This window comes from Rana temporaria, chromosome 7 (genome assembly GCF_905171775.1).
Source record: "Rana temporaria chromosome 7, aRanTem1.1, whole genome shotgun sequence".
In the NCBI taxonomy this organism is placed as follows: domain Eukaryota; kingdom Metazoa; phylum Chordata; class Amphibia; order Anura; family Ranidae; genus Rana; species Rana temporaria.
In genome coordinates this window covers 34,427,609-34,454,215 of record NC_053495.1, presented here as the reverse complement: position 1 = coordinate 34,454,215, position 26,607 = coordinate 34,427,609, and the positions used below count along the sequence as shown (strand labels likewise).

Sequence of the window (26,607 nt, the reverse complement as noted above, 5' to 3'; positions counted from 1 at the left end):
AGGACCATGCCATCTTTGTTCAGTCATTATTCAGGTCAGTATCTACTTTCTGGTCTGGGATGCCAGCTCGGAAATGACACGGTTGTCTGCCCTTAGCTCAGGCATGCAGACAGGAGGGAGTGTTTAGCTGAGAAAACAAGTAAATATAATTGACCTGCCTGTTTACTAATGCTAGCAGCATAAGCAATCAAAAGTGCTGTTTTGAGAGCGATTAATGTCCCTTTAAGAGCGAGTATGAGAGTTTCATGTTAATCACAATCTCGCCTATCTCAGGACATTGATTCTGAAGCAGATTAAGCATTTTTTTATGTCCTCTTTCAGTGAATTACAAAATGTCCTGATGAACAAAGTTGTAATCAGTCAAATCTGCCTTGATTTAGTGGGATTTTATGAGCAAATCTTTGTTACTGACTGTATGATAATTACAGGCTGTTTGATCCGGGGATGAGGGACGGATTACCAGCCCCTTTGAACATAGTAACTTCCTAATTGCATATATTTACTCGTCTAATGAAGAAGATGACCACCAGCTGAGGCTGGGAATTAGGAGGTTTTGTTATGGAACGCTCAGAATTAAAATTAGCGATAAGGCTTTTATTTCTCATATAATACTTTTGTGCTCGGCTTGCTTTGTGAATGCATATCACTTTTTTTTTTTATTCTGAATGAAAAGGGCACCACTATTGGTCTCCATACCCACAACATCAAAAAAAATAATGAATGCCTTTCCCTTGGCAGCCAATTAGAATCGTGCTTTCACTGTAGCTTAGAAAATTAAAGGGTCATACCAAAATGACTCTTTAATAAAAATAAAAATAAAAATACCTGCCAATTTCTTCTATCTCCCAGGTACACGGTTTGTGAGAATTCTGGCCTTAGACCAGGGGTCATCAACCCCTGGTCCCCGGCCCACTACCGGGCAGTGGCGCTTCTGCAGCCGGGCCGCGGGTGCGGGCCTGCCGGCAAGGGAGATCCTGGGCCGCCGGTGTCCTGCAGAGAACTGTCCGAAGAACACCGGCATGAGAGCGCTGTGTGGATGGGAAAAAGCGGGCGGGCAAGCAGAGATGATATCTCTCTCCGTTACTCCCCCCCCCCCCCCCCCCCGCATCACCGCTCTTCCACCCTCAGTGCCAGTGCTCTGTCTGTCGGAGATGCGGCGGGGAGCAGAGAGATGACATCATCTCATACTGCCCGCATCACCGCTCTCCTGCAGCTCCTCGCTGTGTAAAAATTTGGATTCCTTGTTCAGCCGGCGCAGATTGCCTCTGAACAAGGGAAGGGATGCTTTAGTGATCTGGTGACAGGCAACATGGCTAGTGACAATCCATATCTGGTGACAGGCAATGTGGCAGGTGGCAATCCACATCTGGTGACAGGCAACGTGGCAGGTGGCAATCCACATTTGGTGACGGGCAATGTGGCAGGTGGCAATCCATATCTGGTGACAGGCAAGGTGGCAATCCACATCTGGTGACAGGCAATGTGGCAGGTGGCAATCCACATCTGGTGACAGGCAACGTGGCAGGTGGCAATCCACATCTGGTGACAGGCAATGTGGCAGGTGGCAATCCACATCTGGTGACAGGCAACGTGGCAGGTGGCAATCCACATCTGGTGACAGGCAACGTGGCAAGTGACAATCCACATCTTGTAGCAGTAAGCGTGGCAGGTCATGTGGCAAGTGACATTCCGCATCTGGTGACAGGCAACGTGGCAAGTGACAATCCACATCTTGTGGCAGTAAGCGTGGCAGGTCATGTGGCAAGTGACATTCCGCATCTGGTGACAGGCAACGTGGCAAGTGACTAGCCACATCTGGTAGCAGGCGACAGTGGCAAGTGACACGTCAGGGCTCCGACTTATTCTACATTATGGTGAGTTGAACTATTTCATTTATTACTGCAATGTAATAATAGAAAAAATGCATTTCAATCACCCTGACACCATAACAAACATGGTGCCGTGATGATTGAAGTGCTAACACAAGCCATTGGCCGCAAAAAATCGTGATTCTCCCATGCACACATATGAGGTGGATGGAGGAATCTTCCCCTCTGTACCATTGTATTCTAAAAGTGAGTCGCCTCCGTTGTCAGACTACATTGATCAGAGACTGCAGCCAATTGGCTATAGCCCCTGATTGACAAACGTTTTCCAACAGTTCCGATTACTAAAGTTGATCGTTAGATCGACTTCTGTCAAATGGGAACGGCCGTAGATGGATACAAACTCTGTTGGTCCCAGCTGAACTGGAAGTTCATCTATGGGCAGCTTTACACTTAGGACCCCTTTCACACTGAGCCGCCCATAGCGTCTGTGGTAAAACTCTGCTTTTTTTTTACCGCCGACGCTATGGGCGGATTTGCAGCGCATTTCGGATTTACCCCCCACTAGCGGCTGAGAAAGGGTTAAAACCGCCTGCAATGCTCTGCTGAAGCAGCGCATTGCGGGCGGTATAGCTGCTCCTTCACTGCTCCAAAGATGCGGCTAGCAGGACTTTTTTTTTACCGTACTGCTAGCGCAATGCTCCAGTGTGAAAGCCCTCAGCTTTCACACTGGAGACAATGGAGCAGTCGTTTGAGGGTGGATTGCAGGTGCTATTTTTAACGCACCTGCAATACGCCCTCAGTGTAAAGAGGACCTGTAAAAAAAAAAAAAGGTAAGCAGAGGGGTAAAGGACTTGTCACCGGCATTGCATATTGTCTCCCTTCAGCTGATCTTTACCCTATTGCTGACTGGTTCTGGTATCCATGTGTGCAGCTGACTGTCCTGGTAGCGACAGAGCTTTGCTGCCTGAAGTCAGAGCTGCCCTTCTGATGACAAATAGGATGCTGATCATGAAGCAGCAGTACAGGTACAGATGAAGAGAATTATTAATGTAGAAGCAGGGGGATTCTTGCACTACAGGTCTTCAGATACACTTTCTTTTCCAGCAAGGAGAACCATGAGCAGCACAATGGTGACATCATTCAAATTCATTTTAAATCTCCAGAGATCTGAAATTAGCAGTGCCTTAGGTGATCTCACACTGCCATGAGGCTGAAGGCACCAGAAATGCATTGCTATTTTACAAGGAATTCACAAATAATGCAAAGCGAATTGACTTCAAATATCCATGCCACCCCTCCAGACGCGGCACATAGTGGCCGTGGTTCTCTATGCTGCCAAAACGAAGCTCCATTTACTGCAATATACATCTCCAGAATGAGTATCCATCATAATGCTCACAATAACAAGCACTCATTCATCAGTGCAGTCACATGGCCGTGCTGACCAATGAGAAGCACATCTGAGGCTGCTTCTTCTATTAATGCGTCCCAGTAGAAAACGATACTCATGGGCCAATGGAGTCACATGATCATGCTGACCAATGAGTGCTTGCTATTGCGAGCATTATGATGGATACTCAGTCCAGGGCTATGTATTGCATTGTACGGCTGCTATACTGGCTGCATGGCGGCTTTGTGTGGAGGGGTGGCTAGCATATTTGGAAGTAGTTAATTTTTTCATTCTTTATCTTTAATCCAATATCTAGGTGTTTCGTATAAGATAGCAAATCTTTACTTTGATTCAAGGTCCACTTTTAAGTTGCATCTAATAGGGCAGCCATTTCCAAGGTTCCATGGAACTCTTGGGTTCCTTCAGAGGTTGCTATGGGTGCCTCAAGCTGTGGCTGATGGCCTCTCATTTAATGGTGCCTGCATAGTTCCAGGACCAGTGCCCTTTGGCAAAGCCAGTAGCATGACACCGATGATCTTTTTAGCTGTCTGTAAGGGTGGCATTCTGACCACCACTGCAATGCCGCGTACACAGGATCGTTTTTCGTGTCATGGAAAAAAACAAAGTTTTTCTCAACACGATTCCTCCCAAGCCTGCCTTGCATACACACGATCCTGATAAAAAAATGCTCTAGCAAAGCGCGGTGACGTACAACACGTACAACGGCACTATAAAGGGGAAGTTCCATTCGAATGGCGCCACCCTTTGGGCTTGATTATGCAAATTTCCCTTCTCATAACTTGCTCCTGAGCAAGGCAAGTTTTTTTTTTTTACCCCCATCGTTAAAGCCTACACACAACCATTTTTCACGACGTAAAAAACATAGAGAAAAAATAGAGCAGGTTTTAAATTCTTAATGGTCATTTTTCTCGTCGAGCCTACACACGATCGTTTTTAACCACTTCCATACCGGGCACTTGCACACCTTCCTGCCCAAGCCAATTTTCAGCTTTCAGCGCTGTCGCACTTTGAATGACAATTGCGTGGTCATGCTACACTGTACCCAAACATTTTTTTTATCATTTTGTTCCCACAAATAGAGCTTTCTTTTGGTGGTATTTTTGCAAAAGTTTTGAAAAAAATAAAGTTTTTATTTTTTTCTGTTATTTTTTTGTGAATAAGTAAGTTTTCTTCTTTGATTACGGGCACTGATGGACACTGATAGGTGGCACTGGAATGCGGCACTGATGGGCACTCATAGGCGGCACTGATGGGTACTTATGGGTGGCACAGATGGGCACTGATATGTGGGCACTGGGCATGGATGGGCACTGAGAGGTGGCACTGATGGACACTGAGGGGTGGCACTGAGGGCATTCATGGGCATCACTTGTTTATCCCAGTGCCCATGTTGACAGTCAGTGCCCATTTGTGGGTACTGATTGGCATCTTTCTCATTTTTTTTTTTACTGCCCCCTTTCCTGGTGGTCCAGTGTGGGCATTCGAGGGGGGGGCTGCGCTGATAAACAATCAGCGCGAACCCCCCCTGTCAGGAGAGCCGCCGATCGGCTCTCCTCTACTTGCGTCTGTCAGGGTCAAGTGAGGCAGAGCCATCAACGGCTCTTCCTGTTTACATCGTGATCAGCCTTGATTGGACACGGCTGATCACGTGGTAAACGGCCTCCGCCGGAGGCTCTTTACCGAGATCGGAGATGCAGGGTGTCAGACTGACACCCCGCATCACCGATCGCCTCACTGCGCGCCCCCAATAGACGTCCAAGTCAGGATTTCACAACCACTTCCCGGACGTCAATTGTCGATTGCCCGGGCGGGAAGTGGTTAATGACCAATTTAAAAAATTGCATTTTTCTCGTCATGAAAAACGGTCGTGTGTACGCGGCATAAGAGTTGTATTATTTCTAGTGGCTTTTTTTTACCAAGACCTGAAAGTTATTTTAGGGGTTTCTCTGGGGTAAAATGGTTGAGAAAGGCTGTAGTAGAATGTTGCAGAATTTAAAAAGATATAGTGACTGCTGACTGTAGAACTGGACAGTTGATTCTTTTGGGGACATTGCATGTAGACTATGTACTTGGTTTGGGGAATTTTTAGCATAGTTTGGGTGCAGCTATGTTATCAGTACCGCCTAACCGTATTGCTTCCGCCCACAGCATCCAGCAGCGGTGCCCTGTTGAGTTTAGTGCTTTCCATTTACTGGAGTCTACAAACCATTCTACCCTTCAGATCTTATTTGTGAAGCCTCTAGTAAATTTTCAGCAGAGTAGGACTTTAAAATGGCTTTTTAATAATACTGCTAACAGAGCAGAGCCCCGTATCGGCAGAATGATTTCCTACAAGTGTCGCTATAATAAAAACAACATGTAAGCTGGGATCTTGTTTATTGGTTCGACGATATGGACTGGGAGAGCTAGGTGTCCAGATATTTGATATCGGAGAGTAATATAGTTCCTTAATCCCAGCAAATGAATGTGTCACTCTCCCTGCACAGAGATGGGAGATATAGAGTGAGAATGTGCCGCGGCTCATAGACCGTGTAACATGGATTCACGGATAAACATCTGCTGTGTTTTCAATGCAATTTCAGTACGTTATGTGCCAAAATAACGCTGTGTACTGTAAGTCCGCTTATCAGGACATTTGCTGTCATCTGTACATATTGAGAAGCGACGTCCCATCCCTGTATGTTGGAAACTTGCGTATGTCAATGACCTTGCTTGCGTATTTACGAATTCTATCTTTTATTCAGTGACACCCCGGAAATTAACACCGGCGTTTACCAGGACGTTCAAATAGGTCTGTCACTATGATGGCTTGCAAGCGTGCATGGTGCAATAACGGACCAGTTACAACAAATACTGAAAATCCATTGGATCACTTTATATTTTACACTATATGACTGGAGTACACCCCTCCAAATTAGGTGGTGCCAGTAAATATTCGATTTTGGACAGTTGTGTTCTTCTATTTTTGTGGCAACAGTTTGGAACCTGTAGAAGATGCATACTTCAGCAAATATTGAGGAATGCCAGGGTGGAAATTAAAACCTGCCAGTAGATTTGAATTGCCCTCTGGGTTCTTTTTAAGCTGAACTTTAGGCGTACAATGAGACAAATAAAAGCTGTTTTACCTGCCAAAGGATTAATGTTTCTGTCCAGTGGCAGCCCGTCCATTAGGGGCAGGCGGGCGCTGCTCCCCCCATCCATGCGTCTGGCCCCCTAATCTACATGCAGGGCACCGGATGCATGGATTCCAGTAAGGGAGGTTTAAAGCACGTGATTAGAGCCCACCCTTCAAAAAAAGGGTGGGCTCGGGGGGCATAACACTATGCTCCAAGCCCACCCAGTTGTGTGACAATAGTGAATTAATATTCGCTATTGCCACACTGATCCTCCTCCCAGCCAATCAGGTAGCGGGTCCTGAGACCTGTCACCCTATTGGATGAAAATACAGGTGATCCTATTGGACTCCTAGGAGGAAAAGGGAGGAGACCCGATAGAAGCAGTTTCCCATTGCCCGTAGTAGCGCTACCTACCCGCATCCTACACGGGGTAAGTACGGGGCAGGATGACCGACCGACTGCAAAACCCCTTAGAGTGGGGGGTGTAGGTGACCCGACCGACAGCAGGGGTGGGTTATGGGGTATGTGATGTTTGTGCAGGATTACTGTGACCCTTGACCCAATGCTGTGAGGAAAACTAGGGGCATAACAGGGTGTTGCTGCCAACCGACCCAAGGGGTGGTAATTTGATGCCTCCCCCAAAAAGAAAAACACCAGCCGCCACTGTTTTTGCCCATCCATTCCTGCAATTTGCAAAGCTCTGTCACACAGCCCAGCCGTGTTTGGCAGGTAAGGACTGCAACACACCTTTGCAATGTGCTGTAAAGCCTGCCACCTGCATCAGTGTTATGTGGTACTGTTCATTTTGAGTGGCACTCCCTTACTGCAATGCACACGAATGGACAGGCCTGACTATACTGTTATAGTTTTTTTGTCCCTCCGACCAGCCTGTGACTGCACAGTGAAAGGAGAAGCAGCAAAATTATGAGTTCATCTCTGTCACTCTGCTCTCTCCTTCTATTAGCATGTTTTTTTGCTTGCAAATGAGCACCACAGCTTGGATGTTTGTTGTGCTGCTTCTTTTACTCCCAGTCTGGGCTCTGCTGTAGAAAAGATTGCAAGAGACCGATACCAAGTCAAATCCTGGTACTTGCACTGCTTGCTTTAAAAAAAAAAATATGTATTATGTGCTAATGAATACAGATCTGCATTAGTCTATTATTTCTGCCTGGAGTTCAGATTTAAAGTGTAAGTTCACCTTTTCAGAAAAAAATGAAAAGGTGATCCAGCACCGTACACACCCCGCGCCGGTCCCTGCTCTACTTAACCCCAGTGGGTGATCAGCTCTCAGTGCCCATTCAGCCCAAGCAGCAGTCCAAGGATTTGAAATCCCCCACTCTTCCAGTATGGATCAGAGTGATTCTGATTGGTTAGCACAGAGCATTGTTCTTATCCATCCACAGAAGCACTGCAGGAAGGAGGAGGAGAAGAGCGGGGATTTCAGATCCCTGGACCGCTGCATGGGCACTGACAGCTTATCACCCACAGAGGTCCCTGGGCCGCTGCATGGGCACTGACAGCTTATCACCCACAGAGGTCCCTGGGCCACTGCATGGGCACTGACAGCTTATCACCCACAGAGATCCCTGGACCGCTGCATGGGCACTGACAACTTATCACCCACAGAGATCCCTGGGACGCTGCATGGGCACTGACAGCTTATCACCCACAGAGATCCCTGGAACGCTGCATGGGCACTGACAACTTATCACCCACAGAGATCCCTGGGCCGCTGCATGGGCACTGACAGCTTATCACCCACAGAGATCCCTGGAACGCTGCATGGGCACTGACAACTTATCACCCACAGAGATCCCTGGGCCGCTGCATGGGCACTGACAGCTTATCACCCACAGAGATCCCTGGGACGCTGCATGGGCACTGACAGCTTATCACCCACAGAGATCCCTGGACCGCTGCATGGGCACTGACAACTTATCACCCACAGAGATCCCTGGGACGCTGCATGGGCACTGACAGCTTATCACCCACAGAGATCCCTGGAACGCTGCATGGGCACTGACAACTTATCACCCACAGAGATCCCTGGGCCGCTGCATGGGCACTGACAACTTATCACCCACAGAGATCCCTGGGACGCTGCATGGGCACTGACAGCTTATCACCCACAGAGATCCCTGGACCGCTGCATGGGCACTGACAACTTATCACCCACAGAGATCCCTGGGACGCTGCATGGGCACTGACAGCTTATCACCCACAGAGATCCCTGGAACGCTGCATGGGCACTGACAACTTATCACCCACAGAGATCCCTGGGCCGCTGCATGGGCACTGACAACTTATCACCCACAGAGATCCCTGGGACGCTGCATGGGCACTGACAGCTTATCACCCACAGAGATCCCTGGAACGCTGCATGGGCACTGACAGCTTATCACCCACAGAGGTAAGTACAGCAGGGGCCGGAGGCGAGTTGAGTGTATAGGTTGTTGGTTCATCCTTTCAGAAAAGGTGAACTAACCCTTTAAATATGTAATCATTTTTTTTTTTTCCTCCGCTGCAAGGTGAAATAGAAAAATACATATGGGTTGCCAGGCTCTATACGATCTGTTAATCTTACTCAATTTGACAAATACATAACAATTTTTCCTATTGAAATTCTCCCCATTTTCTCAGCCTATTTGCAGCTGTAATTCTCCCTGATATTCAGGTGACAGGGAGATACCTGACAGTTTATTGTTTTCTTTCATTTCTTACCGATGGCCATATCTCCTGCCGCCACCTGCTAAACTATGAGTGACGGTGATTGTTGTGTCCCCAGACTTGTTTCCAGCAGAAAATGATGTGCCTGGGATTGGTGAGAAGTACAAGGAGTTAACCCCTTTGGCTCCTAATTCTGACTATTTTTGCGAATGAAGACTAAACTTAATAGAAATTGTGTTTGGTATAAAAGTCTGACGTGGGGGGGGGGGGGGGGGGGGGGGGTAGTACCGAACCTATAGAAGTGGAAATTGTTTTTTTTCGATGGATATACAGCGGAGTGCAGTTTCCTTCCAGGAAGCAGATCCACAGTGAAGGTGTGGTGTATGTGGACCATGTGCTGGTCTTAGAATGCTTCCTCTGATCATGGCCCTCAGCTGTGGGGTGTGTACTGTGGGGCAACTTGCCTGATGAAGAGGTCCTGCGTGGCCTCGAAACGTTGCACTTCTTGTGATGCTTTCTTTGCATTAAATTTTTCGACGTCGTATACGATCCATGGTGTGCTGGCGAATATGTTCATGTGGTTGATTGCTCCAGTACCCAGCTGGTGATCGCTTCAGCACCCATCTTTTACTTATGAGCCGTCTATCCAGGAATGTGTGCAATTGGAATATTGACTATACTGTGGGGCAGTGTCTGGTACAAATGTTTGTATCACCTAAAAAGTCCTTTTGAAACCTTTATTGGTGAAAGAATCAAATTCAATTGACATGTTTCGGGGGAACCAGAAAAAGAAGCATCACACCAAAAGATAAGAATTTATTTATACAAAAAAAAGAGAAGTTTTTTTTAAAATTATACTTCCCTAGGTGGATCTGCCCCTGCCGTCTTTAAGGGTGAGAAATGAGCGATCAAACACAGATGATTGCTCAGTTCTCCCCACGGCTCTGAGCAGAGAGCTCAGACTGTCAGTAACCGGCTCTCTGATCTATACCCCCCCCCCCTCCATCATATGGGCTGTGTTGGGGGCGGAAGCCGCTGGCTCCGTCTCACTGAGAGGCTGAGTTGGGTGCCGGTCCAGGCATTTGGGTGGATCCCAAACATATGGTTGCGATCTTTTCCCCCAGCCTGGACCGGCTCTGTGACAGCCAACAGCAGCATTCATCCTACTGTCTGCTGAAAATGGGTCAAAAGAAACGCACTCCTGTGAACCATAGCAGGATTACAGCCAAGAAAAGAAAAAACGAAGGCGCACCAGCCTAGTGTATTACCGTTAAAAGATTTTAATAAAATATATATACAAGACCTAATATATATATACAAGACCCTTGGCTGGGCTCTGATGAAGAGGCTTTGAGCTTCGAAACGCGTCAGCCGGCGGTGACCCTTTTCACTTCCTCCATGACCAGTCGGAGTGTGGTTCGAGGTCTTTTTACTGCAGCTTATGTTGATTAAGCTTTACTGCGATTCTTTCTACTACATTTGTGAGTACCGTATTTATCGGCGTATACCGCGCACTATTTTGCCCTGAAAAACGTGTGTGCGCGGTATACGCCGATACCCGCTTTCCCGCCACGAGTTTGAATACTGCGCCGGCATATACCGAGCGCAGTACACTCGTATCTTCGGGCAGTCTTGGCGCCTCTCGCGCTGACGTCCTGAGCGTACAGGACGTCAGCGCGAGAGTTGCCGAGCCTGCCCGACGATACACGAGTGTACTGCGGTATATGTCGGCGCAGTATTCAAACTCGGTGCGGGAAACGAGCGGGGAGGACGCCGCAGAAGGACGCCGGACCCGACGAAGAGGACACCCGAAGCCGCAGAAGGACGCCGGACCCGACGAAGAGGACACCCGAAGCCGCAGACGGACGCCGGACCCGAAGAGGCCGCCGATGGACGCCGCGCAAGACACCAAAACTGTAAGTAAAAAAAAACTTTTTCCACAGGATTCGGGGCAACTTTAGGGGTGCGCGGTATACGCGGGAGCGCGTTATACCGCGATAAATACGGTAGGTCTTGTATATATATTTTATTTTATTAAAATCTTTTAACGGTAATACACTAGGCTGGTGCGCCTTTGTTTTTTCTTTTCTTGTTTGCCACTAGGATATCCCCATCCATGAAGGGCAGCAAGGCCGGTGGCGCTGTTGGTATTATCCTTATGGACAATTGATTTTTGGATTACCCTCTCGTGCGCAGGAGAGTTTGTTTTCTGAGAATTACAGCCAAACAAGCTTTGGCTGAACTTCTCCTTTAATATAAACTAATAAATTAATTTAAACTCTTTTTTCTCCTTTTGGTCTGGTGCTCCTTCTATTAGTTCATGTTTTTTTTTTTTCTGGGAACCTGCTGGGCTTCCCATTGGAGGGACAGTGAGCTCTTCGAATGTTTTTGCCCTCTCACTATTTAGTACAAACAAACATCAAAGTCCCAGCGCCTCTTGGCCGCTATTAGTTTACTAGTTCCCTGGCTGTTTTTCTTGTTGGTGTCCAACTCCTGATCAGGACGCCTGTTTCGGTCAGAGACTTAAAAAGCATTGAAGTCAATACATGAGAATGGCAGCCAGGCAATTAACATTTTCAGAAAAAGCCATTAATGACTTCCCCTGCATTTCTCTTAAAACAGGTCCACTTTAAAGTCTTCAAACCAACACTGTGTAGTAATGTATTGCAGATCAGCACAGTGGCTGAATGCATTGCAGCGCTGGGGTCATCGGTTCGAATCCCAATCACGACACTACCTGTATGATCTGCAGGCTTGGTTTCCTCCAGACTTTCTACTACACTCAAGACATGTTTGCTCCTGCCTATTGCCTCAAGTATGTGTATGTAGTGTGTATGGGTAAGATCCTTATGCATACAATGTCAGTGCAATATAAACACCTTGGGCCAGATTCTCGTAGTTCGGCGTATTTTTGTGCGGGCGTAACGTATCCTATTTACGTTACGCCTCCGCATCTTATATGGGCAAGTGCTGAATTCTCAAAGCACTTGCTCCGTAAGTTGCGGCGGCGTAGCGTAAATAGGCCGCTGTAAGCCCGCCTAATTCAAATTTGGAACAGGGGGGCGTGTTTTATGTAAATAACTTGTGACCCGACGTGATTGACGTTTCTGTCCGTGGAATTTCCCAGTGTGCATTGCTCCATAGTACGCCGCAAGGACGTATTGGTTTCGACGTGAACGTAAATGACGTCCAGCCCCATTCACGGACAACTTACGCAAACGACGTAAAATATTCAAAATTCGACGCGGGAATGACATCCATAATTAACATTGGTACGCTGCATGTACGCCACCATATAGCAGGGGCAACTTTACGCCGGGGAAAGCCTAACGTAAACGGCGTATCTGTACTGCGTCGGCCGGGCGTACATTCGTGAATTTGCATATCTAGCTGATTTACTTATTTCTAGGCGTAAATCAGCGTACACGCCCCTAGCGGCCAGCGTAAATATGCAGTTAAGATCCGACGGAGTAAGAGACTTACGCCGGTCGGATCTAATAGAAATCTATGCGTAACTGATTCTAAAAATCAGGCGCATAGATACAACGGATCAGACTCAGAGATACGCCGTTGTATCTCCTTTGTGAATCTGGGCCCATGAATTAGCTGTTATAACTTGTTGCCTAGATCAGCACCATGGAGAGCGGCAACTTTCCCATTGATTCTACAACAGCACAGGCGTTATTTCATAACACGCCACACAACGTACTGAAGTACCCAATCAGGCCGATAACTCTTGTTGATTTTGTTGCGATGGGTTGCAGCGTTTATTGTTCTGTGCGTCGTTTGATTAAATTCAACACTGGGTATCTGTGTGCTTAGCTCCTTATTTTCCTAAGAAAAATGGTGTAGATGATTTAATTAGAAGCCCAGGGAGGGTGTAGGCAGCCCCGTCGGAGCACAGCTTCATCATCCCTGAAATGGTTAAAGCCATTATTTATGTTTGGCTTTCATCTGGAGCGAGTTCTTTTATGTTTTGTTTTTTTAGGATTTAACCCAAGCCCTGAACTTTGTACAGCTCTCTGACACCACCCAGTGGCCAAAGCTCGTCATTTGTTTCCTTGTTTATTTCCTGCAAGCCCTATCGGCATGTGGGCAGGCATTGTACAGCTTTTCTCATGCCTGCTTGTAAATAAGTCTTTCTAAAAGAGGAAAGGTTTTCTGAGTGAAAGCCATTTTCCTTTCTGTGAGATTTGTGTGCATACTTTGTATGTGTGTGTACTTTTGTGTGTATGTGGGTGCGTGTATCTATAGAGATAGATAGATGGATAGATAGATAGATATATTTAATATATATTTTATATATATATATATATATATATTAGTGCTGTCAAGCGATTAAAATTTCTAATCGCGATTAATCGCATTAATGTCATAGTTAACTCACGATTAATCGCGCGATTAAGGAGGTTCACCCTTTAAAAAAAAATTTTTTTTGTTTTCTTATTTATTTTTTTATAATATTAAATTGTGTTTTTTTTAATTTTTTTACATTTTGATCACTTTTATTGCTGTCACAAGGAATGTAAACATCCCTTGTGACAGCAATAGGCGGTGACAGGTACTCTTTATGGAGGGATGGGGGGTCTAAAAGACCTCCGAGCCCTCCTTTGCACTTCAAAGTATTCAGATCGCCGAAAACGGCGATTCTGAATACTGTGTACTTTTTTAAATCCGGCGCCATTGGCAGCCGAGAAACCCGGAAGTGACGTCATGACGCCGCTTCCGTGGTTTCAATGCGGAGACTGAATCAAAGCCGTTTACGGCTTAGTGTCAGTCTCCGCCTGAACACAGAACGCGGCGGATGGAGGATCGGGTCTCCCGGTGGGACGGGAGGCCCGGTCAGAGCGGCGAAAGGCGGCGGGAGGGGGGGCATAACAACCGAGCGGCTTTTAGCCGCATCGGTTGTTATGTTTGGATAGCTGATCGCCCGCTCTAAACAACGGTACCGGGATGATGCCTGCGGCTGCAGGCATCATCCCGGTATAACCCCCGAACGCCGAGGACGCATATATGCGTCCCGTCGGCGTGAAAGGGTTAAGAGGTACGTGCTGACAAAAAAAAAAATGTTTTAAAGGGTGAACCTCGTTAATCGCGCGATAAAAAAAATTGACGGCTTTAAAATGGGTTTGTGTTAATGCCGTTAATAACGCGTTTAACTGACAGCACTAATATATATATATATATATATACACACACACTTCTGAAAAGTCTGGACCTATAGGCAACAAATTATTCTACTACAGGATTTATATAGCGCAAATAGTTTGTGCAGTGCTTTACAATTTAAAGTGAGACAGTACAATTACAATATAGTTCAATCAAGAATAATTAGGAGGGCCCTTCTCATGGAGCTTACAATCTAAAAGGGAGTGGGAGGTAATACAAAAGATAGTATCTGTTGGGAATTAACCACTTCCATAACGCGCCATAGGGAAATGACGGCGGCAGGAACCCCTCGCCGATCCGGGTGGACGTCATATGATGTCCTGTGTTCCCGGCGATCTAGGGCCCGCGCTCGTGACCCGGCGCGGGTGCCCGGCGGCCGCGATTGCCGGTAATCACGGCAGGAGTGTGGATCTGTGTGTGTAAGCACACAGATCCACCTCCTGTCAGCGGTGAGGAGACCGATGTGTGTTCCCAGTACAGAGGAACACACATCGGTGGTCTCCCCTTGAGAGTCCCCTCCCCCCTACAGTTAGAACACACCTTAGGGAACATATTAACCCCTTCAACGCCCCCTAGTGGTTAACCCCTTCCCTGCCAGTCACATTTACACAGTAATCAATGCATATTTATAGCATTAATCGCTGTATAAATGTGAATGGTCCCAAAAACGTGTCAAAAGTGTCCGATGTGTTCGCCGCAATGTCACGGTCACAGTAAAAATTTACAAATCGCCGCCAATACTAGTAAAAAAATGTATAAAATAAAAATGCCATAAATCTATCACCTATTTTGTAGACGCTATAACTTTTGCGCAAACCAATCAATATACGATTATTGCGATTTTTTTTTTAACCAAAAATATGTAGAAGAATACGTATCGGCCTAAACTTGTGATATTTATTACATAAAAAAGTAAAAAATATTGTGTTTTTTTTTTTAAATTGTCGCTCTTCTTTTGTTTATAGCGCAAAAAATAAAAACCGCAGAAATGATCAAATGCCACCAAACGAAAGCTCTATTTGTGGGGGGGGGGGGGGGGGAACAAAGATTTGGTTTGGGTACAGTGTTGCATGACCACGCAATTGTCATTCAAAGTGCAACAGCGCTGAAAACTAAAAATTGGTCTGGGCAGGAAGGGGGTGAAAATGCCCTGTATGGAAGGGGTTAATAGGCCCCTTTCACATGGACGGCCCGTACCGATTGGGTCCGCCTGTCAGCTTTTCAGGTAGCCCTGATCGGATCATCCATTGTTCTCTATGGAGTGGTGGATGTCAACGGACATGTGTCGATTGACACCTGTCGACATCCGATTTAATCCAGTGGTGTCTGTCTGGCGGATCAGATGACAGCCAGATGGAAACAGACAAGCAGTCCATTTTCATCTGCAAGCTCATAGAGGACAGCGGGCTGTGTCTGCTCTGCATCAGCGGGGCAGACACGAACCTGTCATTCACCTGATCAGTGGGGATCTGCAGAGAGGAGTGAGACAAAATCCCTCCTGAGATGTGGGCAAACCTGGTGGCCAACTACAAGAAACGTCTGACCTCTGTGACTCCCAACAAGGGTTTTGTCACCAAGTATTAAGTATTGTTTTGCGAAGGGTTTAAATACTTATTTCACTCATTAAAATGCAAATCAATTTATAACTTTTTTGGGATATTTTCTTTGTTCTGTCTCTCACAAGATAAAGCTACCATTAAAATTATAGACTGATCTATTTTTTTGTCAGTGGGCAAACATACAAAATCAGCAGGGGATCAAATACTTTTTTTTCCCTTAATGTAAAATGTGGTTCAGCAATACAGTGTGAGAATTTTGTTTAAATTAAACTTTTTTTAAACGAGTTAATCGGAAAGTGAGGTCTCGTCAAGTGACCTCCTCCTCAGATCTAACATCACTTGACTTTTTTTCTTTGGGAACATCTGAAGTCAGTGGTCAGAACCTGGTCAGATCATTCTTTGCTCTAAAGTAGGAACTCATCTCTGCATGTAATATCATCAGTTCTGCTACATTAAGAAATGTTCACCATTCTTGTATTCAGAGTATACATACAGTAGGTGTCATGAAGTTCAAGGCTGTTCATTTGAGCGTTTACTCCTAATTAAACTTTTAAACACATTTTTGTTTATGGATCCAGACTCTTTAGTCATCCTCGGTGTGTGTGCAAATAAGTACTGTATATTTATGTGTGTATATGTATGTATGTATGTATGTATGTATATATATATGTGTGTGTGTGTGTGTGTGTGTATATGTATATGTATATATATATATATATATATATATATATATATATATATAAATACCATATAATTCGATCCATAAGAAGCACCTTTTCCCCCCCAAGAAATGGGGGGAAATGTCCCTGCGTCTTATGGAGCGAATTCTAACCAGTCCTCCCCCCCGTCGCCGCTAGCCACTGCCGATATGCCTGGATAGCGGGCGGCAATCTCCTGGCTAAGCCTGTCACTCACAGAAGACAGCAGCCCCAGTGGCTGAATGGAGTACTGCCGCACCTGCTGCTCTGTCTTCTATCTGAGTGACAGGCGGATATGATGACGTCCTTGCCAGTGGCCGGGCACAGGTCAGAATGCATTGTTAATGGGCACAGGTCAGGATGCATGGTTAATGGGCACAGGTCAGGATGCATTCTTAATTGGCACAGGTTGTGTAAGACTGTGCTGTATGCCCATGTTTTGACAAGGAATATGCAGACAGGAGGCGTGAGCAGAGGGGAGATTTCATCTGAGTGGGGCTGCTCCTTCATTGTCCAATCAGCCAGCTGTAGCTGAGATGGTGACACCACTGTGTTCCTTAACTATAGCAGGGGAGGTGGTGTCACCTCCTAGTATGTGCAGTGGTGTTTGCATTTCAAAAGTGGCTGGACAGAATTGCCAATCCTTTTTTTTTTCACTTATATACACTGTCAAAAGTATTGGGACATCTGCCTTTACTGACATCCCAGTCTTAGTCTGTAGGGTTCAATATTGAGTTGGCCCACACTTTGCAGCTATAACAGCTTCAACTCTTCTGGGAAGGCTGCCCACAAGGTTTAGGAGGGTGTCTATGGGAATATTTGACCATTCTTCCAGAAGTGCATTTGTGAGGTCAGGCACTGATGTGGGGGAGAAGACCTGGCTCGTAGTCTCCGCTCTAATTTATCCCAAAGGTGTTCTATCGGGTTGAGGTTAGGACCCTGTGCATGCCAGTCAATTTCCTCAACCCCAAACTCTTATCCATATTTCCATATTTTTATGGACATTGCTTTGTGCATTGGTCCAAATAATTTGATGGAGGGGGGATTATGATGTGGGGTTGTTTTTCAGGGGTTGGGATTGGCCCCTTAGTTCCGGTGAAGGGGACATTTTGGACAATTTCATGCTCTGAACTTTGTAGGAACAGTTTGGGGATGGCCCCTTCCTGTTCCAACATGACTGAGCACCGGTGGACAAAGCAAGGTCCATAAAGACATGGATGAGCAAGTTTGGAGTGGGGGAACTTGACTGGCCTTAAACCGATAGAACACCTTTGGGATAAATTAGAGCACAGACTGCAAGCCAGGCCTTCTCGTCCAAATCAGTGTCTGACCTCACAAATGCTCTTCTAGAAGAATGGTAAAACATTCCCATAGACACACTCCTAAACCTTGTGGACAGCCTTCCCAGAAGAGTTGAAGCTGTTATAGCTGCAAAGGGTGGGCCAACTCAATATTGAACCCTCCCGACTAAGACTGGGGTGCCATTAAAATTCATGTGCGTGTAAAGGCAGGCGTCCAATACTTTTGGTAAAATTATGTATGTATGTATTTATTTGCCTGCAGTTTAGCTTTATTGGTGTTTTAGGATAGCGGCTTAGTATAGAACTCCTAAGAATGCTCAATTCAGATTGGTCCACATATGTCAGATCGACATGGGATTCTCTTTGTAAATAGAAAGCGGCTGTACTTTTTTTTTATATGGTGTTACATAATGCTGACATTATAGCAAAAGTAGTGCTTGGAGAGTCCTTTAATTTTCTAGTTCAATACAAAAATGTTTTTTATAGATATTAATCTGTTCATTGAGTGCCGCGCTCCTTCTTTACAATGGGATGTTGTTTGTCGTCTGAGCTGATCAATAGATACATTTTAGCGGATTGCACCCTCTGCTCAGCTGCTTCCCGATTACCGGCTCCCCAGAATGACATTTCGCCTTTTTTTTTTTTTTTTACACCACATTAAAATAAAACATCCTTCAGCTGCATCCCGAGGAGCAGTTCTCAGAATCAAAGTTATAAAATATTAAATCGGCATTAATTGCAGACTCCACACAGGCTAACGGCAGACGAGGGAGAGAGCGAGAAAGAGCAGAGCGCACATCCTTCTTCCTCCCAGACTTCTGGCTTTTAACCAATGCTGTGGAGAGTAATAGGAAAGCAGACAGGTATGATTGAAGTGCGGTTTTCAGCTCTCCGTTGTTTATGGAAAGACGATGAGTACGCTTTAATGGGTGCAAATCAACCACAATGACTTATGGGGAAAGGTGTTAAATCTTCTCGAATTCTGGCTTCTGATTCTGAGTGAGAAAAAAAATGTATTCGCATGACGAGCATCTAGTCTGAGTTTGGGGGATGGTATGAAAAAGTTAATTTAAACAAATCTAAGCCCAAAAACACAAATGTCATCAATTGCAGTTTAGATGCATTTTTTCTTTATTTGCACCTGGTGATCCTGCCAGTAACACACTTTTAGGCCTAGGCACAGGGATTTTCAAAGTATGGCCTTCCACCTGTTTCAGAACTACACATGCCATGAGGTTGCCGACATGTCATCCCGGACTTACTTCCGGGTATCGCGGCTCCGGCAACTAAGAACAAAGATAATTACGACAGCCGCACTCCAATCCAATGTAGCTTTATTGTAAAAAACTGGAAACAGGCACTACAAGTCACAGTGACGGAACCTAGGCCAGCTGACGCGTTTCACAGAAACTCTAGTGTTTACTTATGCCAGCACCCTCGGTTCCTGAGAGGAAGATTACAACCAAACAAGACCTGCCTGGATAAGTCTCAATAAGTCTTGGATTTTGCATTTTGAGGCTTCGGCGCTGTGATTGGCCAGAGCCGCAATGACGTCCCTCCAGCGCATGTGCGCAAGAGCCGCTGTTAACGGCATAAGGACTGGAGCAACAGCACATAGGTGCCATTGCTTCAGTTTGCCCCAGTGCACATGTGCCGATGACTTCGGCTAATGCAGACACAGGGGGATATCTCCTAAACCGTGCAGGTTTAGGCGATATCCTGGGTAGCTACAGGTAGGCCTTAATATAGGCTTACCTGTAGCATAAAGTTAGAAAAAGGGGTTTACAACCCCTTTAAAGGGGCTGTAAACCCTCGTGTTTTTTTCACCTTAATGCATTCTATGCATTTAGATGAAAAAACACCTTGCTGTGTCTGCCCCCAGCCCCTGTTTTACTTACCAGAGCCCCAAATTTCCATGGGCACGATTCCACGTCGCTTTCCCCACGGCCTGTCAGCTTTTCATTGGATAGATTTATGACAGCGCAGCCATTGGCTCCCGCTGCTGTCAATCAAATCCAATGATGCGGCCACCAGGGTGGCAGGGGCGATTCATGCACTTGGCGGCTATGGCCGCCGGGTGTATCACGCGGGAGTGCGCCCGCAAGGTAACCACCTCGGGAGAGAGCTTCCCAGAGGGGGTTATCTATTGCCGGGAGGAGCCGCCACAAGAGCTGCCGGGGGTACCCCAGAAGAGGACTATTGGGGCCACTCTGTGCAAAACAAACTGCACAGTGGAGGTAAGTATGATATGTTATTTAAAAAAAAAAACCTTTAGTACCACTTTAAGGCACTACCGTATCCGACTGCGGAGCGATGTCTGGATTATCACCCCATGCACTGCCATACTGGATAAACCACAATACACTAATGTCCTCGCTGTACCAATTTGTCTCCGTTCAGAGCCATCACATCACTAAGATCCTCTATAGCCCGTTACCTCACACAATGCTCAAATTACAGCAGCTAATCCCTCGGAGAATGTGCGCACACAGTTTACACTGTAATTATGACGTTTGCTATAAATCATCATTATTTCTACAGATATGACACCATGTAATAGCGAGAGCAGATAGATTTTTATAACCGCTCCAAGCTTTGTGTTTTTTTTTTCTCTTATTGGAGCATTTGGATAATTTAGGGATTAGAAGTGTAAAAATTGCACCTTGCTCTTTGGTAAAAACGACCCCAAAATCTGATCTAGAGATTGAAGCACCACACACAATAAGGTTATTATCCAGCAAGAAATGTATTGGGTACAGTAACCAGCGGTTTCCGGGGTCCCAAACTCGCCCCTTTCATCAGGGCTGAAAAGAACCAGCAGCTGGACAGTGCCGTGTTGCAGTGTGTACACACACCAGCTAAATCGCCACTTGCCTCTGGATTTCTAGATTGTCAATCCTACATTTTTAAGACCTGATCCGGGTGAACAAAATGCGTTGGCTACTACACACAATCAATAAACTTCCTTCTGGATCATAACCTTATGGAGTGGCATGCCAATCTTCAGATTAGAGTTTTGCCTACACAACCCAGGGTTATGGCGATGACCCCTTCGGCTTGCAAAAATTACCTACATACCAGTTGGATGCTCCACTAGGTTTATTAACATAATGGTGGCGTAATGCTCAGTTCACATTACTACGGTGTGACTTTGATGTGATTAATCTCACACCCACCTAACAACTGTCCCCGAGCCACCCCCATCAAATCATTCTCTGCAGCTATTACCTTTTGTACAACCACCCCCTCCCTTTAGAATGTAAGCTTTAGGAGCAGGGCCCTCCTGTACCTTCTGTATTGAACTGTATAGTAAATGTGCTGTCCCCCCTATACACTGTAAAGTGCTGCGTAAACTGTTGGCGCTATATAAATCGTGTATAATAAGAATAATAATTATTAACAGTGCGATTATGTGGTGTGACTTTGATGCAACTTTGCACACTGTAAATCGCACCAAAGTAGTGCAGGAACTTTTTCCAAAATGCCACCGTTTTGAGACACATTGAATAGAACAGACACCATTGAAAACGATTTCCCTTGTCATACAATGCTGTGCGTCTCAAGTCGCATCAGAAGTTGCACTAGTGTGAACCAGTCCTAAATCTAAACACAAGACTATCACACACGCTTAGCAGTAGGTTCCAGCACTATCTACCTTATGCCTCAGAGCTTGTTCTGCACTGCCTCTGTGTGTGTGTGGGTGCAGCTCCCATGGTAGAGGAGCAGGACATTGCTTCTACATGTCAGAGCTGCCTTCTGATGACTGGTGGAGGAAGATTCAAGAAGCAGCCGGAGAGGAGGAGGAAGCACTGATCCACACATTGAAGCAGAAGCAGGGAGATTTTTGCACTACAGGTGCTTAGGCACAGCTTCCTCTCCAGCAAGTAGAACAGTGAGCGGCACAGTAGAGACATCACCAAATGTCACTCCGAAATCTCCTGATGCCAGCAGACAGAGGAACCAGTGTCTAAGATCTCAGCCTTGCAGATATACGGCTATGAGGCTGAAAGCACGGGAAATACACTGCTATTCATTTGGGGGAGTTCAAAGTAAAAGGTGCGATTGTCGATGTACTGCTTAAAGCAGGGGTTCATCCAAAAAAAACATTAGATTGAGGCTAATTGTGGGAAGCACAATCGGGTGTTTTTTTTTGTAATCAATGCAGTACATTTTTAGAAATGGATGTTCTCCGTGGCTTCCGGGTATGGACTGCGGGACTGGGCGTTCCTATTTGATTGACAGGCTTCCGACCGGCTTTCCGACCGTCGCATACAGCGCGTCACGAGTTGCCGAAAGTAGCCGAACGTCGGTGCGCAGGCGCCGTATAGAGCCGCACCGATGTTCGGCTTCTTTCGGCAACGCCTGACACGCTGTATGCGACGGTCGGAAGGCTGTCAATCAAATAGGAACGCCCAGTCCCGAAGATCATACCCGGAAGCCGCGGAGAACATCTATCTCTAAAACAGTATGCACTGCATTGATTTAAAAAAAAACACCCGATTGTGCTTCCCACAATTAGCCTCAATCTAATGGTAAAAAAAAAATTTCGGGTGAACCCCTGCTTTAAGCACACTTAATAATTCTAGATGTTTCCTATCATTTCAAAAATCTTCACTTTTTGAGTTCAGATCCACTTTAAAGAAGGCCAGACGTCCACAAGATCTTGATGTAGTTTAGTAAGATGCTAAAATACAGTTCTAAAATGATTTTAAAGCTCTGGTTTTCCCAGCACATCTAGTAAGGTAATTGGCGTTCTTTATGTATGTGGATAGCGTGTTGTGTTGCCCTCTGTAGCCATATGTGTGAGCGCTACCACTGATTAAATTAGCAGCTTAACTAGAATCTTAGCTGTTAATTGCCATGTACTTCTTAATGTGCTGCACAAATTGGGTAACCATTCCATTTTCATTTTATAACTTATTTATGAAGACATTATGCAGACACATGAAGAATAGTAATGGATCATGTTTAAGGGAGTCTATATTCAAATGTTAGCAGAGAGTGTTGTCTGGGGTGAGTCTATAAAGACTAATGGAAGGACTGAAATGCTTCCTTGAGAAAAGGCTTCTCCAGGTTCCCTTCAATGCTAGCAATGCGTCTAAGGTCCTAAGCATTACTATGTGATCAATAAGGGTCAATGTTTAGAATGGCTGCCCTTTTGGAAAAGATTGCATAATCAAAGGGTATGGTCCTTACGTGTGTGTGAATCTAAACATCTTCTTCAGGAAAAGTTACAGTACCTGTCTCCGAGAATGTGTTGCCAGCAAGACGGCATCGCGCTGATTCTCAGCGACATGGTGCCGACATCTCGCACTCGCTGGAATAGGAAAAGCACATTCCAGCGAGCGCGTCCTAGAAGCGACGGGGATCCGATTTGGATACTTTCTAATGAAAATTTAGAAAACTTGCATTGGGGAAAATAATTATTTGATCCCCTGCAGATTTTGTAAGTTTGCCCACCGACAAAAAAATTATCAGTTTATAATTTTAAGTTTATTTTGAGAGACAGAATAACAAAACTATCCAGAAAAACGCATTTCAAAAAAGTTATACCGTATATACTCGAGTATAAGCCGAGGCACTTAATTTTTCCACAAAAAAATAGGAAAACTTATTGATGCGAGTATAAGCCTAGGGTGTCCATCTGTGTGCCTCACTGTGTCCATGTGGATGCCTTACTGTGCCCATGCCTCACTGTGCCCATGCCTCACTGTGCCCATGCCTCACTGTGCCCATGCCTAGACTGATGTTTAACATGGCAGTCTATGGAAGGGGTGCCCGGCTTTGACAAATCGGTGCTCCCCAGCCGTAGGTCCCCCAGACAACAAACTTTGCACACTTGTAGAGGAAGAGTGTGGCTCCATGTGTGCCAAATTCAGGGGACCTATGGCCGGCCGGTATCGAGTCCCCAAAGTCCAGGAGATCAGGCGCAAAAAGGTGACTCGAGTATAAGCCGCGGGGGGCATTTTTAGCACAAAAAAATGTGTTGAAAAACTCGGCTTATACTCGAGTATATACGGTAAATTGATTTGCATTTTAAAGAGTGAAATAAGTATTTGACCCCTTCGCAAAACATGACTTGGTACTTTGTGGCAAAATTCTTGTTGGCAATCAGAGGCAAGACGTTTCTTGTAGTTGGCCAAGAGGGTTGCACACATCTCGGGAGGGATTTTGTCTCACTTCTCTTTGCAGATCAGATCTTTACAACAGAAATGATGTACTGACAGATTTAAAGCAAACTTCCAACAGGATGCAAATCGGTTCTTGAGAGAGAGCCATGTACAAGAAATGTTATCAATGTAACCATCTGCACAAAGTGGGAGGCAAAGTCTCTGTGCCATCTTTGTATAATCTACGACATGTCTAGTAAAACCTTGGTGTGAGAGTAACTTGGTTTGAGAGCGTTTTGCAAGACGAGCATAATATTTTAATACATTTTGACTTGATATACAAGCGATGTCTTGATATACAAGTAGCGTCATGTCACAACTGAGTATAAATATAAAAAGAAAACTAATCAGCGCAAAATTATACAATTACAATATAGACAACTGAGTATAAAACCGAACAGAAGGACCGCTAAGTGTAGGAATATGGTTACATTTGATGGAGGTACAACATTTAGCAACATATTGCTACACTTAGCGGTGCCTCTCTTCTCTTTTATACTCTGTAGCTCCTGCTGGATTTTGCTTCTAATCCCCTTGTGGAGACTTCCATTTGTGGATGGACATTTTATGGTTACACAACTTATTGCACTGCTATAATATTTTTATATGGACTATAAACTGAAGGACCTATGAATAAATGGTTGTGGAACGAATCATTTGCGTTTTCATTATTTCTTATGGGAAAATTTGCTTTGATATACAAGTGCCTCGTTTCTGGAGCAAATTATGCTCGCAATCCAAGGTTTTACTGTATGTCCAATCTACTACATCTCTAGTGCATAACAGTGGAACAGCAAATGAAAATTCATCTGAATTTTTAATGGCAATCCATTACCTTTTTGACTGCCATTTCTTTTTACCCCATTGTCTACTTCTTGGTTAATTTGTCAGATCATGCACAAATTTGTAAGTCCTTTTAATTGTTAACAAGGAATCTTTTTCATTTCTCCCCAGGAACAAACGTCCACGAGGCCAAGCGAATTCTGGACGAGAGCGGCTTGCCAATCACCTCTGCCGAAAACCTGGACGATGCCGCCAAGAAGGCCGTTGCAAGCATAAGCAAAAAGTAAAAATGTCATCAAAGAAGAAACACAAAATGGACACACGGAAGCCTCTAACACAGAATGTATCATTTTCACAGAGCAAAATAGGGGACTGTTCAGTGGAGGTGCCAGGGAACCTATGACATGATGTTATTTGGGGAAATGGGAGATCGTGATCATTTTCTAAGAGCTGCTCAAATCATAATCCGTCACTGATTTTTTTATATCATCAGATTTTTCCAATTTATAGTGTTTTACTGTGAAATGTCAGATCAGTGTTTGCATACAAACTATTTTATATACCTCAAAGAAAAGATGAGTCTCATCCTGAGCCTGTAGGCCTCATTTCTAAAGCTGTGTGTCCCCCGTGGACAATTTTGTTGAGTGTCCCCCTCTGACCTGCACTGGATCATGTTATCCATGAATCAGTTTGATTGAAGTTATAAACGGTTTAAACAAACTTTTGCCAAAACTGCTCATTTCGGAGCTTCCTCTTTTCACTGAGTTGATTTTTTGCTCTTGTGTAGCCCCGTCCAGTTTTCTAAATCATCCTTTCTTCTCGCCACCTTCCTCCTTATCAAAAGCACAGACCTTACAGGGAAAATCTGCATTTGTTGGGGGAAAGAAAATCCAACTCCAGCTCATTTTTTTAAATACATTTTGGATGTGGCTGAGAAGGGTTAAAAATCTTTTTGTCCCATTTGAGGAGATATCCCCATCTTCCCTATATTGCCATTTGGTTACTTTTAGAGCACAGACATTTTCTTTCAGGTCCTCTCTTTATATGAGGCCCGTATTCTTTTCACCATTGGGACTCGGGCACATGGGCTTTTGTTTGCTTCTTAACTTGATATGCTAAAACAATTTGGAGCAGTTCAATGCGGCTGAAATGCCAAACCAAGCAACTCCAACCGAAGTCAAAGCAACTTCTGACTTTTGACTCAATTCTGAGTGTAATGCCCATCTATCTATACAAGCCTCAGTGTGTATCATCTGCCTGTCTGTGGTGCTGCCGTCCATACCGTGTGCCGATATCATTGAGAATGTGTCCCATCTGTGTACTTAAATCTTCAGCCCTTTGGCCATTTTGTTTTGCTGGTGACATAATGTGGAAGCAAAAGGCGATATTGCCTCAGTTTGTAATACTGAACTAACTAGCTGTGTTTTGAATACTTGCCTACTTTGGCTATATCATGTAGGCTTACAAATTTTTATTTTGTATCTGTCCTGCCTTTCCAATTGTTAACAAGATAATTGTGAAAAAATGTAATTGTCCAATATGTGCCCTATATGACATAACTGATTGAGGGAGTTTTGTGGGTTTTGTATAAACAATGGATTGTCCTTTCCTGACTGTCTCTATTTTTTGCCAATTTAACAAATACTTGAAATAATAAATGATTTGATTCTGTTATTCTGGATCTGTCTCTCTGTAGATTGAACTGGATGGACGTGTGTCTCTTTTTTCAACCAGATTAACTATGTGCCTAAATACACTATATTTCCAAAAGTATTGGGACACCTACATTTACATGGACTTTAATGGCATTCCAGCCTTATTTCGTAGGGTTCAATATTGAGTTGGACCTCCCTTTGCAGTTATAACAGGTTCAATTGTTCTGAGAAGTCTATCCACAAGGTTTA

The 26,607-nt window shown here is 45.0% G+C and overlaps 1 protein-coding gene across 1 annotated transcript in view; it reads left to right on the top strand.

The window, feature by feature from the left end:
* The window catches only part of SUCLG2 (succinate-CoA ligase GDP-forming subunit beta), a 297,736-nt gene extending 271,359 nt beyond the window's left edge, over positions 1 to 26,377 (top strand). Inside the window, exon 11 of the mRNA XM_040359196.1 lies at positions 24,875 to 26,377. Within this exon, the coding sequence (XP_040215130.1) occupies positions 24,875 to 24,990 (116 nt within the window). The 3' untranslated portion in view covers positions 24,991 to 26,377. The remainder of the gene's footprint in view (positions 1 to 24,874) is intronic.
* The last annotated feature ends 230 nt before the right edge of the window (positions 26,378 to 26,607 follow it).